Below are 16,785 nucleotides of genomic sequence, written 5' to 3'. Positions count from 1 at the left end.
CAGCAGCCAGCTGAGAGGAAGCCTCCCCTTCGTCGTCGTGACAACGGGAGGCGAGGACAATGGTGCGTTGTGTCCCGGACTGGGCGGCGTCCATGATGACGAAAACGATGGCGAGAGAGAGAGAGAAAGAAAAAACAAACCCAGCTGAGCTTTGCAGTGAGAGTGACACAGCAAATAAAGTGCCATCAGTCTGATTCTTCTTTTTACATGTTTTGATGGAAAATGAATAAAACATTCGTGAAGTAAATCAAGTTTTCGCACGCCGAGTCGAACACGCCAGCTGCGTTCTGCCCGTGTCTGAGGAAGGACTGAGCTGTTCATGAAGCTGCTCTGAGTTAATGAGGACATGTTGTGTCGAGGCTGAACTGTACAAACAATGGTGACTGTGTCCTCTGCTTGGACGATGATTACGAGTCTCATTCTGCTTCATTTCTCAAATAAACGTCGACTTCCATCCGTTTGTCTCATAAGTCTTATATTCCCTTTTTTATAACGACAGGTGTGTCTGGGCCTGTCGTCCACTTTAAATCGGTCAAATTCAAGTTTGAAATGTAGAAACGACAAAAAGGCATCAGGTCTTATTCGCACCAGCTGCTTTGTGTTTGTTAAATAGAAGTTAATTTGAGTTGCACATTGCTCCTGCACATTTAACCCCTGAATTTATTCTCAAGTATTAAAACATGTTTTTACGTGTTTCTACTTTTAAGTAGAAGCTAAATTAAGTTTAAGCACATAAATAGATATTACATAAAAATAGCAGATCACACAGATGTTGTTCTGTCTCCGACTGGTCCGATGACAAACTAGTGCTTGCTAAAGGTTCCTAGGTTTGTATTGAAAATGCATCAACCGGCAGTGGAGGAATACGGACGCCATATTGGCTGCATTTAGAGCGGAAACGGTTTGATGCAAATTAGCGACACTGGGCATCGAGGGGTTAAAGGATGATCTTTACGGAGCGTTTATGTATTTATGTAGTCATTAGTATTGATGCTTCCAACTGCAAATCAATTTACCTGCAGGGACAATAACGAAAAATATACATTTTTCTTTTTCTGGAACTTTTTAAAAAAAAACGGCTCTGTTGTGATTTTATAATGAATACGTGTCGCTGACTTGATTGACAGGTGGGCGGGATGTAACAGTTCGTCAGGAGGTTTAAATCCCGCCTCAGCTGCAACTCTCAGCCTGTCGTTAGCTTGACTCAAAGTTAGCCTGAGACAGCATTTCCAGCACGGCGGCTGCTGCTGACGAGCCTCCAGCGCCCCCTGCAGGATCAGACGGCTGACGTCACTCAGGTTAATATTTACAGTGTGTGATTTAGCATGAATAAAAAACCACCTGTTTCAAAAAGGAATCTACTTTAAAATATGTTTTAATTCAAGTGACACATCTCTCGTGGCTAAAAAAACCAAAAACAAAACATAATCACGTTATACTGAGCGAAGACGAGCATCCAGAACAGATTTACACCACACAGCATTATCAGACTTTTCCAATATATTACAGTTTTCCTCTCAGACTCATTCACACAAAGTAAAAAATAAAAGAATATACAAAGTTCAGGTGCTGACGGCAGCCGGAGTGCAGGATTATTTCTTACCCTCACCCAAACAGGGTAACACTTAACTGTCCTTAAAATGGTCTCTATGTCTCCTGTTAAGCATCGAGTCATTTTACATATCATGGAACAACTAAATATCTCTAACTAAAGAAATCTACAGGAACGCGTAGACTTCTTGTAGCAGTGGCCTGTTGAGTCGTTCGACCTTCGAGGAGAATAAAGTTTTCTGATTCAAAGTTTCTTCTCTAAAAATTACGACAACTTAGAATAAAGCGTTTCAAAGCGGAGCGTCTTCTCAGGGTCAAAGTCTGCTCCTCGCTTCTGTCAGGTACAGTGTGTGTGTTTTCAGTGAAATACTGGTGAGTTAATGGAAAAGGGTCTAACGGATACTCACTGTGTTCCTTCATATTCTGTAAACAGTGAATGGACAAACAGTTCCGCCTTCGGTCTGTCTGTAAACATCGATTTTTTTCCACAGCGTCTCTCAGCAGTGCGTCCCCACGGCGGCGTACCCCGTGGAGGCGGAGGTGGACGCCTCCCTGCAGATGGTGCTGAACGGCGACAGCTCGAGCTCCGTGGTGGTGCACTCGTTGTCGACGCCGCTGGTGGCCGTGGTCGGAGAGCGGGGCGGGCCGCACTCTTCGCAGCAGCAGCAGCAACAGTCGAGGAAGGCTCGGGTGAACGGCTGACACAGGCTGAACAGCAGCACCGGCGTCACCGCAGACTTACAGAAGAGCAGCAGCTGGCTGATCAGGTTCAGGATGTCCAGGGTTCGGCGGGGAACGCCGGCCGCCATGTACGCACTGACGATGTTGCAGATGTTCTCTGGGATGATGCAGAATCCGTAGAGGATGGCCAGCGCCACCACGGCGCAGTTCATCTGGCTCTCCAACTGAATTTGCTTCTTGCTGCCGCGGACGCACGCCCGCTCCGCTTGGCGAATTTTGCGCGCGGTGACGAGCGAGCTGAGAATGGTGAACAGCGTCGGCAGGCAGAAGTAGCAGCCGAAGTACCACCAGAGGCGGGCGCCGTCGTACGTGAGTCCCAGGACGTAGAGCGTGTCAGGAAGGTCGGTGGAGATTCGCACGACGCAGCGCTCACACGGCGTCACATCGGGCCGGTCCTCGTCCTCGGTGACCAGCTGTCGGATCAACAGCTCGGGCAGCGCTAGCAGCAGAGCGCCCACCCAGATGACCGCCAGCTTGGCCGTGGTGGACGCCCAGTTCTCGATCATCTCGTAGTACATCTGCACGTTGCTGGCTGCTCGGAAACGGTCGATGCACAGGGCGCAGAGGGTGAAGGTCGTGACCCCGAGGGAAGCCACCTGCGAACCAAACAGAACAAGTCACAGATTCATATATTTTTATCGACTTGGGCACGCTGGATTTTGCAGCGTCCTTCGGAAAGATGGTCAATCACTTCTAGAGTCCGAGATGATTTTTTTTTTTAGTTAGCTTTAAGAAATCAAATCACTTCCTTTAATGTCACTAAAGAAAGGCTGCAGGCCGAAACGTCCCATCAGTGTTTGGTAATTGTCACGCTTCTGCAGAAAGTCACCTCGTGGAGAGATCCCAGAAAAGAAGCAGAGGGGGAAACATTTCATGAGCATGCATTTAAGACTTGAAGAATTTCCACATCCATCGTGACCTCAGAGTGACCTCTGTCATTAAAGAGGAGGGCTCTGACATCAGGTGGTGCAGACACGCAGCCCTCTGCTCTGTGTCACCAGTTATGTGTGTGTGTGTGTGTGTTGCCTGATGTCATGTTCTTTTTGCCGTTTTGGATCGACACATGAGCCTCTATAATGTCTCTCTTAAACACGATGAGTCATCATTTCCAAAGTTATTGTTCAGACTTCTTCTCTGAGATCTTGCTGACTCATCATAATTTGCTGTCCCTGTTTTATTCTCATAGCCTCACTTCCCATCTGTCAGAGAAACAGATGTTGTTTGATTCAAACCTTCTGTCTGCAGCCCGTAAGAGAAAGTGTTAACTTGGAGTTCTTCGTTCGATAAAATCAGAAGATTCTTGTCATGTAGGTCATCAAACAAAGAGAGCTGCAGCTCCTAAGAAGATTAAATCTGACCTCTCAGCCGGTCTTTACATTCACAAGTGTTTTGGCATTCACAGGGAGTGAAAACATTCGCTCTGTGCAGGACGAGCAGAAGCAGGACAACTGTGCAAAAGCAAGGCAGAAAAACTCAAGGCTCATTTTCTTGATTTTTACATCAACTCGTGACCGGGTGAGAGAATCATTTCTCTCTTGCTTCTGACGACAGGATCTTTTTTTAAAAATGAAATAAAGTCCTCAGACGTCCACATTTTCCTCCAAAGTTGTTCAGGTTAAAGACTTCACATGTTTTTCCAACTTTGTGAGGATTTTCTCTCTTTAAGCCACGAGAGCTCGCGTGAGGTCAAACGCTGATGTGAGGTGCTGATGAAGTCTGGCTCACAGCGAGGCTCCATTTTTATCTCCCAAGATGTCAGCTGACCTGGAGCTCAGAGTCCTGAAGTCTGTGCACCGCTGGCTTTGGAAAGGATGCAGGTTTTTGGGGGTCTACTATACCTTTAAGAGGGACATGAGGGACCAGACCAGGACGGACAGAACCAGAACAATCGTGCAAAAGAAGGGCACAATAATCTAATCTCAGCCCCTCCGTGTTTCCCTCTGATGACGGCTGATCAGAGGGGGGTCGTCTTTCCTTAATCTCAGCCTCCCATTAATCCTGATCTTCACTCTGATTGGTCAGCAGGTGTCGGCCTGCTCTCTGCTGCCTGATGTGACCCTGATCAGATTAAAGACCCCTCACATTAGGCGTCATTAAACCTGATTTAACCCCCCCCCCCCCCCCCTTTTTTTTTACACTAAGAGGTGACCTGTTACCATGCAGAAGAAGATTTGTCAGGAATGAACGCTGAGCTGTAAAAAAATAAAAAAGGCGGTTTTAAGGCGCCCCTAACTGCGAGGCCGACTCCCCAGGTAAACAGATTAGAGATTTGAAACTGCACAGAAACTTCTGGTGTGAAGGCTTCAGTCAGCTTCCATCTTTTCACCTGAGCATGATGAGGTGAGCAAGATGGCCGTCTGTCCTTAAAGTCACGTGTTTCTTGTAATGTTTAAAGAGTCATCCTCTGAATGATGTTGTGCTTCGTTGCGATGGAGGTCATTATCTCGCTGGCTTTTGGGTAAAGTCTCCTGAAGGAGCTCCTCTCCTCCTCTGCTGAACGTTTGAACATGCAGCAGAAGGAGGAGGCGTTCTCGGGGGGAGCTACTCCATACGGTCCCAGATGTTAGAATTTAACATCCACCCGAAACCTTCTATTTCTGCAGGTAAAGGACCCACTTCTATAATAAATCACAGCACCACTAAAATGAATCAAATAAGGAGCGCTCAGTCTTGATCTTCTTTATAAAACAAACTTTGCTCTTTGTGTTGCTTCTTTCCAGCAGGAGGGATTTGGTGATAATTTACTTGAAATGTTGTTTTGATATAAAACTCTAACTTCACATGGAGAACGATGAACTGGATGATTATGTCCACATTAAAGACACATCAGGGAGCGATGTTTTAATGGAGGAGTGGAGGGATTAAAGGCTTGAAAATAAATCTTAACCTCTTTGTTAATCTGGGAGGGTTTGCCTGTCAAATGACGTCATGGGAGGTGCTCCATATAACATCTGTCAGACCCGCTCTCACCTGAACTGTGTGTATGTCTGTGCCCCCCCCCCCCCCCCCCCGAACACACACACACACACTCACCTCCAGGTAGGGGATGATCCTGCACGAGAACTCCCCCAGCAGCCAGTTCTTGGTGAGCTCGTGGAACACCACGAGCGGCAGGCAGAAGAAGATGACGACGAAGTCCCAGAGCGCGAGGTTGGCCAGCAGCGAGTTGGAGATGCTCCTCATGTAGTAGTTGTGACACACGATGCACATGACCGACACGTTCCCGATGATCCCCACGCTGAAGATGACGGCGGCGAAGATCGTGATCGCGTACGCGCCGTAAGACTCCGCAGTGACCGGATAGAAGGGGTTCTTCACCTGCTTCCGTCTGGGCCGCGTGTCCACCGGGGTGAACGGTGTTAAACCCGGAAAGTCCGGAAGTGAGTACTCCTCCTCGTAGTCACTGGTGTTCAGTGTGAGGGGGAACTCTGCCTCTTGTTCTTGCGCCATGGCTGCAGGCAGAGCTTCCTGTGAGTCCTTGGGTGGCTCGCTGCGCTTCGACCTCCCGGGTACTGTGTTCCGTCTCTGATGCCGGTTGTTTCCGCTCCTCTCGGGGCTACATGTGGGTCCATGAGGAGTTGCTTTAAGGATTTCCCCTGGAGGGCATCCACCCCTCAGCGGTTCTTCTGGCTTGTTGACATTCGTGCGTAAAGCATCTGGTACGCTTTTACGCACAGCGCGCGGGGTTATCTGTTTGCCCAGAAGCTCAGGGGATGAAGGCGCAACAGTATCCCTCCAAGAATTCTGCTCTCTCACACTGCGCGTCCCCCCATTGTCCTCCGCTATAACTGTGCGCCATACCCGGCTCTGCGCATTCCATTCAGCGGGGTCGGATTCATAATGAGGGCTGACAGTCGTCTTTGTTTTGTGCCAGTGGAGCTGACTGACCACGGCTTCACTGCAGAGCCACAAACACAGTAACCTCGAGAATGGAAGCAGCATCTTGTGGTTCTGTTTTAACCCGTGAGATCAAACTGGCCTGTTTTCCAAAATGATGGACCCATTACTGGTGCTAAAAAAAAAAAATCAGTCCAAAAGATGTGAAAATGTCCACTTAAAAAGTTCCAGAAAATATTAGTTTTCCTTAATCTTTGTGCGCAAAAACCTTTCTCGAAATCCTCGAAGTGCACCTGTCCGGTTCGGGTGCGTTCTGGAGCGGCTCCAGTCTGGATGCATCACCGAAAGAGAGAGAGAGAGAGAGAGAGAGAGAGAGAGAGAGAGAGAGAGAGAGAGAGAGAGAGAGAGAGAGAGAGAGGATGAGTAAGTGTGTCCTTTAACTGGGCTCGGAAACTGAGGCGACTCTTCAGATTCACCAGAGCCGGGGTTGGAAATCAAATTAAAAGCGTTGACTCAAATCCCGGGCTGATCCACCTCCGTCCCGTCAAGTTGTGCACGCTCAGCACGCCCCGGAGCGCGCGGAGGCCGAGAGGGAGCGCAGGGAAAAGCTGCCCGTGGAGACGCTGAGCTCCATCTGAGGGAGACAAGAGCACCCGAGAGGCGGAGGAAGAGGAGAGAAGGCGGGGGAGTGTGATGGGGGAGTCATCTGTCAAACGTGCTCTGATCCGATAATAAACTGTACGAATAACACTCCACTGTTATCTGCACGGGCTTACTGTGAGGATTAAACCATCGAGATTATTTTTCATTTTACAGACATTTCTAAAGCACTAAGATTAAAATATATAGTTTAAGAAGATTCTATTTTGGTTCCAGAAATTAAGTCTAAATAAACATCTAATAATTGTTGTTTTGATGTATTAGTATAATGTGCTCTTACACGTTAATGAATATATCACTACATTTCCCAGAATTCTTCTGCAGTTTGGTAAAAGTTAAAGAAATAAACTGGAGTAAAGGTTCCATTGTTTTCAAAGTTCTGTCAGAGTAAATGTTAGTCTAGTTGGCCCTCTGGTGGTAAGTGTTGGTATTACGCCAGTACAGGTACACGTGGAGCAGACGGAGGACGGACTTTTCTCATCATGAGGAGGTTTTTAGACATGGCTGTTTGTCCCACACAAAAGGACCTGCAGACATGATGCCACACGAGTCAGTCAGGTAGAAGTTAATGTAGCCAAGACAAAAGAATTAATCATCTGCTGTGAAGAAGATCTCAACATGGAGGCGGTTTCACTTGACGACCAACTTGTAGAAACTCGGCACAGATCTGGAATTCCAGCTGAGCTTCTCTGAAAACACCGAGTATACGTTTCAAACAGCGTCCTGACCTTCGTAGAAAACTCAGTGACCTTAGTGGAGTCCGTCGTACGGGTCACCTGAGACATTAAACTTTCTCTAAAGCTCAAGGACATTTGTGAGTCCAGCTCACACACCGGCGTCTGTCTGTTGGAAGTGTTGGTCGTCGCAGATCCATCAAACCAAACAGATAACAGAGATGTAACACTCCACCGGCTGCAGTTTTATTTAGCCCTGTTTCCACCAAGCGGTCCGGTTTGGTTCAGAACTGTTCGGTTTGGTAAACGCTAAACTTGCACTTAAACAGTGTAAACCAGAACGAGACAGAAACGTCAGCTGTGTCATAGTCATAGGCGTAGATTTGCGTATGGACCGTATGATGTCCAAACAAATCTCAAAGGATGGCTGAAATGGCCACACCAATATTTAGGTTAACGTGAAAAAGTCACCTCAAAGGGTTAAATCATTTCCCACTTCGGCAACGCCTCCCAAATACACAAACCGCTGAAACATCTCCCAATCGATAATAAACACATTCTATATTCGGCAAGGTCTTCACAATAAAAGTTCTAAGTTTAAACGTCGATGACAGACTTTTATTGTGAAACAGTGATATCAGGAAATGGGATATTTCCACGCTAGCAGCTCAACACATCTTCGACGTCTGAAATAGAAATACAGGAGAGAAACCTTCAGACTGAGTTAGAAGCTAAAACGTCCTGAGAAGTGAACCCAGTGACTAAACCACTTTCTCTCCAGCAGAAACCTCTATGATTGTGAGAACTGTGTGATTCTAAACTAAAACAACAAACTTTTTTTTGTTTATCAGTGAGATGAAGAGACTGGCAGTTTTTCTTTAATAGTTTAAGTAAATTCCCAGTACAAAAAAATACATTATTTAAATACTTACAATACTGTAAGCCCTGATTTCATGTCCCCACCATGTGTTATGTGAACCAAATGTACATGTGTGAAGAGGTCTGGTTCATATGAAAATATTGAATTTCAGTAGTTGTGTCTGGAGGTCATCAGGGCATGGTTGTGGCTTAACCAAGGAGACTTTGACATGTGGCTGCAGGAGCTGGGGATAAACCTACCAGTGATCCACGGCTGCATGAACATCCAAGGGTTGTCTCAGAGCTCCATTTAGTTTGCACATCCTGTACTGCAGAGGGAACACATGTAAGGACTATCTTCTGTGTATCTCTTCTCTTGGAAATGTTTTTTCACAAACAGAGCAGCTGAAATATTTCATAAAGCACTCTGAGCGGGTCAGTAAATATCAAGACCAATTTACAAAACACAACGAAAGAAATATTGCAAATAAGACTTTATTTTATGTTTGGAACAAAGTTTTTTTTTTTACATATAAAGCAAAACAAATACAACATATTTGTACATTTTTGAATAACTGTTTCAGAATGCAGAATTTATTTAATCATGTGACTATCTGCTGAAAACATCAAACTAAAGACGTATTTTGGAGTCTGTTATGCGTTTATTTATCTGACCATCGTTAAGATGTGTGACCTTTTCTGATAGATTCCTACAGGAATTAATTGGCATTACAGACATTTTGAATTTTCCTTCTTTTACAAACAAGCATGTGACGTCCAGAACAATCACATTGAGAGACCATTTTTGTAAAAATATGAAAAACTCAATGGTCTCTCTCATGTGTGTACTGCCGAGTGTCGCCTCAGATTTCCTTTTAGTGTAAATGTTTTACCACAAACTGAACAGCTAAATGGTTTCTCTCCTGTGTGAACTGCCATGTGGGTCTCCAGACTTCCATTTTGTCTAAATCTTTTACCACAAACTGAACAGCTAAATGGTTTCTCTCCTGAGTGAACTACCATGTGGGACTTCAGATGTCCATTATCTGTAAATCTTTTACCACAAACTGAACAGCTATATGGTTTCTCTCCTGAGTGAACTGCAGAGTGTCGTTTCAGATGTCCATTTTCTGTAAATCTTTTACCACAAACTGAACAGCTAAATGGTTTCTCTCCTGAGTGAACTGCCGAGTGTCGCCTCAGATTTCCTTTTATTGGAAATGTTTTACCACAAACTGAACACTTGAAGGGTTTCTCCCCTGTGTGGGTCCTCATGTGTTTAACAACAGCTGATTGGCAAGAAAAAAATTTTTTACAAAGTGAACAGCTGATTTTTTTGCAATTCAAAAGTTTCACTCCTGTTTGGATTCCTTTTTGTTTTTTTGGTTTCTTTTGTCCGGAGCTTGTAGCACATTCAGAGGAGCTGACTGATATTTTAGCTGTATTACATATCACATTACTCACAGGTACATCTTTGTTTTGCACAGGGTTTAAATCTTCCTGAGGATTCCTGGAGCCCTCCAAAGCCCACCTTGTGTCATTTGTCTTTGATTCAGAGAGTGAAGTGTTGTCAGGAGATTCTGCTATGTCGTTGTTTGGCAGAAGTTTTAAACCTTCCTGAGGTTCATCTCTCTCCTCCCAATCACCACTGTCATCAGTATCAGATTCAGAAAAGTCGGAAGTCTTGTCAGGAGTATCTGGCTGTAAATGACTGTCTGGATTAAAGTCTCTGCCTGGTTCTGCTCCTCCACAGTCCTCTCCATCAGCTTCTGTTTTTATATGCTGTGTGTCTCTGCTCTCTTCACTTTGGTTTTCATGAAGCTGTGAGGACTGAGGTTTCTCTTCATCTTCTTCTTCCTTCTTCACAGGGACAAGTTGGAATGTTAACATGCTGATATCAAACTCCTCTGGCCCTTGAAGCTGCTCTCCTTCCTGTCTGCCCCACAGTTCCTTCTCTTCATCTTTAATTTGTGCTGAGTTTGGTGGCTCGCTCTGATCCAGTCTAGGGCTCAGATCCTGCTGCTCAGGGGAAACCTCGTCTTGACTCACCACCAGCTGCTGCACATCTGTGAAAACAGTGAAATGTATAAAGTTCTATAAATCTGAATTTACTAATCAGATGAAACCACTGATAGCACTACTTTATACAGGGTATGCACGAGATGTCTCAGTGGGCGGAGTCATGAGTGACAGAATCAAAATCAAACAAACAGGTTATGTTCACATTTGACTGGAAATAAAAAAGCATAAAAAACCAAAACAAACCTAATCTGTGGAGGCAGACTCTAGGGTTGAAAGCAGCATCCAGCAGGTGAAGTTGTTGCTTCATTTCCCGTTTTAATCGACGGATTTCCTCCTCATATTCTGCTTTTGTTCTTTCAAACTGCTCCAGAATCTCTTCAGCAGCTGCAGACAGTCTCTGCTCGGTGAAAGCTCTCAGCAACTCAACTTCAGACATTTTAGAAAAATCGTGGCAACTTCTCTCTTCAAAACTCCGTTTATATTTCAAACTGACATTGCTGAGCCGTTACCATGGTTACCTTAAACATAGATGTGTAATAAAAGCCCCCTTTCCACATAGCAGTCCAGTACGGATCAGTACAGTTTGGTTCGATTAAGCCTGATCCTGTTTGTTTCCTCAGCCACCCACGTGTAAGCCGTATGCTATGTATGATAGCAGCTAACCGCTAACAGCTAACCGCTAACAGCTAACCGCTAACAGCTAACAGCTAACCGCTAACAGCTAACAGCTAACCGCTAACTAATAAACTCAACAAAAGGAGAAAAACGCTGGAAGACATCAAGCGGTTCATCCACTTTGTCTTTAGCATGTGGATCTTTATCACAAAACTTAATCAAGCTTTGTTTCAGTGAAGGCTGTGTGCCTCGAGGAGAAATAAACAGACGTAGACGATCACCGTCTGTGGTTTAAACACGGCGGGGTTTGGCTTATTGTTGTCAAACAGGAAGTGACGAATCTTTCGACCAATCAGCGGACTGCAGTGTTTAGCTCCACCTTTTCGGTTCGGCTCTATATTCTTGGTATGTATTCTTGGCACCCCAACGGAAGGGTCCCAAAATAAATCCGTTATTTGGGAAACTTTCCCGGGATTAGTGTATGGAAACGCCGCAAAATACGCGCCGTACCGACATAAGCGTAGATTTGCGTATGATGTCCATACCAATCTCAAACGATGGCTGAAATCATCTCCCACTTCGGCAACGCCTCCCAAACACACAAACAGTTGAAACATCTCCCAATCGATAATAAACACATTCTATATCCGGCAAGGTCTTCACAATAAAAGTTTAAACGTCGATGACATACTTTTATTGTGAAACAGTGATATCAGGAAATGGGTTTTTTTCACCGCTAGCAGCTCAACACATCTTGGACGTCTGAAATAGAAATACAGGAGAGAAACCTTCAGACTGAGTTAGAAGCTAAAACGTCCTGAGAAGTGAACCCAGTGACTAAACCACTTTCTTTCCAGCAGAAACCTCTATGATTGTGAGAACTGTGTGATTCTAAACTAAAACAAGTACACGTTGTTTTGTTTATCAGTGAGATGAAACTTTGATAGTTTAAGTAAATTCCCAGTACAAAATAATACATACTTGAAATACTTAAAATACTGTAAGTCCTGATTTCATGTCCCCACCAAAGTCAAAGTCAAACCTACACCCTTGCTCAAAGTGGATAATAAAGTTATCACTCAGCGTTTCATCGTCACAGGAGAGCCAGTTCATTAGAAGTTTTTATGAAGTTCATCTGACCAGCAGAGGGCGCAATAACACAGCAGATACTCAACCCTTCTGTTTCCTCTGTGAGCTGCAAGGACTAGATGTGTGTGTTGTGTGTAATTAAAGTAATTTGTGACACAAATGATAAAAAGTAAACTATATAAAGAAAGTTTTATTTACATGTACAAACCTCAAAAATACAAACATAAACATGCCAAGAACACAAATACACAACACACATGACGTTTAAATAAAAGAGTCGCTCAAAGAACGTTTTCAAACACACACTCAGTTTTATACATCTAAAGAAATATATACATGAATGTTTGTTTTCAGGAATATGTTTAAATAAAGGTCAAAGCTGGTGTGAGCGACTCGTGGTTTTTTCTAAGCTGCAGGTGTTTCAGGCCGGGTTCGGGTTGCTGCGTGTTGACGAGGCGGGTTCGGTGAAGACGGTCTGACAGATCTGATAACACATGCGGTTCTCTGCTTCGTATGCCGCCAGACACAAATCCATCCACGGACGCCGCTCACCTGAGGACACAAACACACCTGAGGCTGTGAAAGATGGGATGAGGGGGCGGGGCTAAACCCCTGGACTGCTCGCCAGCCAATCCAAGGGCGGCTGATATATACAGACAGACGACCAGTCACACTCTATTAAGGCCGCTCTGTCATATTTTCCCTTTTCTCTTTCCTGGAGGTCACGTTGTTACCTTCACTGTGTGTCGAGCTCCAGGTTTGGGGTTGCCATAGCAACTAACTGACGAGGCTCTATCCTTCTTGTGTGTGTGTTGAACTTAGCACTCCTCTGTGTTTTCTTTTTACAGATGAATATATTTAAAATACTTACCCGTGGCGCCCCCCGCTGGACAGAGGAAGCTCATCGTTTGACGGATGCTGTTCTGAGCCTCCTGATTGGCCGCGGCGTCTTCTGCTGCCACGCCGAAGAACTCCTCCTGAATGTGGAAACAAAGCGCTGACATCATCTCTGCTCAGAGAGCTCGCACGGGACAGACGAAGACTAAAATGAACGGCGAGGGCCCGAAGGGGTCCAAGCGCTGATTCTGACCCGTTAAACTGGAGCAGCTTCTGGACGGCGTCTTTACGCCACCTCTAATGTCACGTGACCCAGAAGCGACCATATTTGGACCAACGTTGTTAAATGTCTCTTTTAAAGACTTTTATAGATTTCTGTTTTTTTTCTGCAGCTGGTCGAGTCGCCCCCTGCTGGCACTCAGAGGTAAAGCACGTTCAAGCACTTTCACATTCGCCTCTTCTTTTTCTTTTCTTTAATACTGATTAATTTGATGCATGCTGAGCTTTGGATTCTGATGGTGATGAGAAAACTCACAGCGTCTCTCCAAAGGAAGACGTCCAGCGTGTCCGTCGAGTCCTGCAGCTCGAGCTTCATCAGCAGGACGAACTGCAGCAGCTGCACGCCGAGAGCTGCAGAACACAGACGGTGACGTGTGGTGAGTTTATTCATCAAATGTAAATAAATGTAAAACAATTTAAAAACAAAGAGAAAACGAGTTTTTGTGGAACTTGAAGAAGTAGTCCTGCGTGAAATGTGTAAAAACTGTTCGACATCTCATCAGTTTCTCACGGATTGGCGGAGCAGCGCTGCGTGTGTGTTTAGATGTCAGTGTGTGTGTGTGTGTGATCCCCGGTTGTTTTCTCTGCTCGCCATGCTTCCAGAACGCCTCAACACAAAGATGTAAATTGGTCGACACGGTTGATGTGAGGTCGTGGCGGAGGAGCTTCGTTACGTCTCACCTTCTGCTACGACCTTCTCGACGATCGCTGCGGCACACGGTTCCCTCACTGCGACCTCGGAGCACCGCTGACACCTGAAACACACACACACACACACACACACACAGGAAACGTTGATCCTCGGCTCACAGATCAGAGAGGAAGCTCACTGATTGGTCCTTTAAAAAGTCATCTGTACCCGTAGTATCTCTTCCTGCCTCTGAACAGGAACGGTGCCGACAGGTCGAGCAAAGCCATCTGACCTCCCAATGACATCACAGGGACGATATTCTGAAAGCTGGACGCCAGGCAGCTCGTTTCCTCCAGAGTTGAACCTGCAACCCCAGAACGTCTCTTACTCACTGATTTCAGATTAAACTTTTTTTAATAAATTTTTTTATTGTGGAGGCGACCTCACCCCCGAGGAAGATGAGCTCCGTAGATTTCCCCTCAGATACGAGCTGGGTGGACAGGTGAACAGCCAGGCTTCGATTCGGGGAATCCCCGGGGGCATCGACCCGCCCTGAGAGCGCCCACGACGGGGGGTTCAAAGGTCCAGAGTTCCTGCACGCCTCAGAAAAGAGACCTGCGACCACTTCAAGGTCCGGGACCTCCTGCCTGAAATCCCCGCGCGGGGTCAGAGAGAGAGAGCAGACGTGAAGAGTCCACACTGACTGAGACAGAGAGCGAGCCACATCCTGAAGTTTAGAACTAAAACAGCCTACATGCTTCTGCACTTGCTGCAGTAGAGTTTCAGAGCCTGGTGGAGTCTGAGCGGCTCGTACGACCTCAGCTGGACTCTGACGTGTTGGACCGGACCCGCTGCAGACCGCTTCAGCTGGGACAAGGTCACGGGCTGCAGGTCATGACCGCAGGTTCTCTCTGTGACACAATACCCCCCCCCCCCACTCACCTCCAGGTAAGGGATGATCCTGCACGAGAACTCCCCCAGCAGCCAGTTCTTGGTGAGCTCGCGGAACACCACGAGCGGCAGGCAGAAGAAGATGACGACGAAGTCCCAGAGCGCGAGGTTGGCCAGCAGCGAGTTGGAGATGCTCCTCATGTAGTAGTTGTGACACACGATGCACATGACCGACACGTTCCCGATGATCCCCACGCTGAAGATGACGGCGGCGAAGATCGTGATCGCATACGCGCCGTAAGACTCCGCAGTGACCGGATAGAAGGGGTTCTTCACCTGCTTCCGCCTGGGCCGCGTGTCCACCGGGGTGAACGGTGTTAAACCCGGAAAGTCCGGAAGTGAGTACTCCTCCTCGTAGTCACTGGTGTTCAGTGTGAGGGGGAACTCGGCCTCTTGTTCTTGCGCCATGGCTGCAGGCAGAGCTTCCCGTGAGTCCTTGGGTGGCTCGCTGCGCTTCGACCTCCCGGGTACTGTGCTCCGTCTCTGATGCCGGTTGTTTCTGCTCCTCTCGGGGCTACATGTGGGTCCATGAGGGGTTGCTTTAAGGATTTCCCCTGGAGGGCATCCACCCCTCAGCGCTTCTTCTGGCTTGTTGACATTCGCGCTTAAAGCTTCTGGCATGTTTTGCGCGGCGCTTTTACGCACAGCGCGCGGGGTTATCTGTTTGCCCAGAAGCTCAGGGGATGAAGGCTTTACAGAATCCCTCCAAGAATTCTGCTCTCTCACACAGCGCTGCTGAGTCAGGTAGAAGATAATGTAGCCAAGACAAAAGAATTAATTATCTGCTGTAAAGAAGATCTCAACATGGAGGCGATTTCACTTGACGACCAACTTGTAGAAACTCGGCACAGATCTGGAATTCCAGCTGAGCTTCTCTGAAAACACCGAGTACACGTTTCAAACAGCGTCCTGACCTTCGTCGAAAACTCAGTGACCTTAGTGGAGTACGTCGTACGGGTCACCTGAGACATTAAACTTTCTCTAAAGCTCAAGGACATTTGTGAGTCCAGCTCACACGCCGGCGTCTGTCTGTTGGAAGTGTTGGTCGTCGCAGATCCATCAAACCAAACAGATAACAGAGACGTAACACTCCACCAGCTGCAGAGTTTTATTTAGCCCCGTTTCCACCAAGCGGTCCGGTTTGGTTCAGAACTGTTCGGTTTGGTAAACGCTAAACTTGCACTTAAACAGTGTAAACCAGAACGAGACAGAAACGTCAGCTGTGTCATAGTCATAGGCGTAGATTTGCGTATGGACCGTATGATGTCCAAACAAATCTCAAAGGATGGCTGAAATGTCCACACCAATATTTAGGTTAACGTGAAAAAGTCACCTCAAAGGGTTAAATCATTTCCCACTTCGGCCTCCCAAATACACAAAACGTTGAAACATCTCCAAATCGATAATAAACACATTCTATATTTGGCAAGGTCTTCACAATACAAGTTCCAAGTTTAAATGTCGATGACAGACTTTTATTGTGAAACAGTGATATCAGGAAATGGGGTATTTCCACGCTAGCAGCTCAACACATCTTGGACGTCTGAAATAGAAATACAGGAGAGAAACCTTCAGACTGAGTTAGAAGCTAAAACGTCATGAGAAGTGAACCCAGTGACTAAACCACTTTCTCTCCAGCAGAAACCTCTATGATTGTGAGAACTGTGTGATTCTAAACTAAAATAAGTAAACTTTTTTTTGTTTATCAGTGAGATGAAGAGACTGGCAGTTTTTCTTTAATAGTTTAAGTAAATTCCCAGTACAAAAAAATACATTATTTAAATACTTACAATACTGTAAGCCCTGATTTCATGTCCCCACCATGTGTTATGTGAACCAAATGTACGTGTGGAGGTCTGGTTCATATCAAAATATTGAATTTCAGTCGTTGGGTGTGGAGGTCATCAGGGCATGGATGTGGCTTAACCAATAAGACTTTGACATGTGGCTGCAGGAGCTGGGGATAAACCTACCAGTGATCCACGGCTGCCCCTGGCTGCATGAACATCCAAAGGTTGTCTCAGAGCTCCATTTTGTTTG

General features: G+C 46.1%; 2 protein-coding genes across 2 annotated transcripts; both read right to left on the bottom strand.

Annotated features, from left to right (window-relative positions):
• Window positions 1–1,357: 1,357 nt before the first annotated feature.
• LOC306824897 (prosaposin receptor GPR37-like) lies at window positions 1,358–16,785 on the bottom strand. The gene is made up of 3 exons (XM_079345305.1): window positions 16,719–16,785; window positions 5,326–6,458; window positions 1,358–2,888 (listed from the first exon to the last, which is right to left on the bottom strand). Exons 2-3 carry the CDS (start codon window positions 6,232–6,234, stop codon window positions 2,049–2,051), a joined length of 1,749 nt encoding a protein of 582 aa, XP_079201431.1. The 5' UTR covers window positions 6,235–6,458; window positions 16,719–16,785; the 3' UTR covers window positions 1,358–2,048.
• Window positions 12,218–15,366, bottom strand: LOC306825797 (protection of telomeres protein 1-like; the record flags this gene model as incomplete). Its single annotated transcript, XM_079346753.1, has 7 exons — window positions 12,218–12,599; window positions 12,919–13,024; window positions 13,420–13,514; window positions 13,845–13,918; window positions 14,023–14,158; window positions 14,242–14,441; window positions 14,549–15,366. 7 exons carry the CDS (start codon window positions 15,364–15,366, stop codon window positions 12,469–12,471), a joined length of 1,560 nt encoding a protein of 519 aa, XP_079202879.1. The 3' UTR covers window positions 12,218–12,468.

The sequence above is a fragment of the Symphodus melops genome (assembly GCF_947650265.1).
Source record: "Symphodus melops genome assembly, chromosome: 6".
Taxonomy (NCBI): Eukaryota; Metazoa; Chordata; class Actinopteri; order Labriformes; family Labridae; genus Symphodus; species Symphodus melops.
Note: the sequence above shows the minus strand (reverse complement) of the source record. Positions and strands in the feature narration are given on the sequence as shown.

Bases quoted from the DNA above. Each gene is read 5' to 3' on its own strand.
- LOC306824897 (XM_079345305.1), bottom strand. From the start codon at position 6,234: ATGCTGCTTCCATTCTCGAGGTTACTGTGTTTGTGGCTCTGCAGTGAA. The intron at 2,889-5,325 runs GTGAGTGTGTGT...TTTGGTTCGCAG, and splicing joins GGATCATCCCCTACCTGGAG to GTGGCTTCCCTCGGGGTCAC.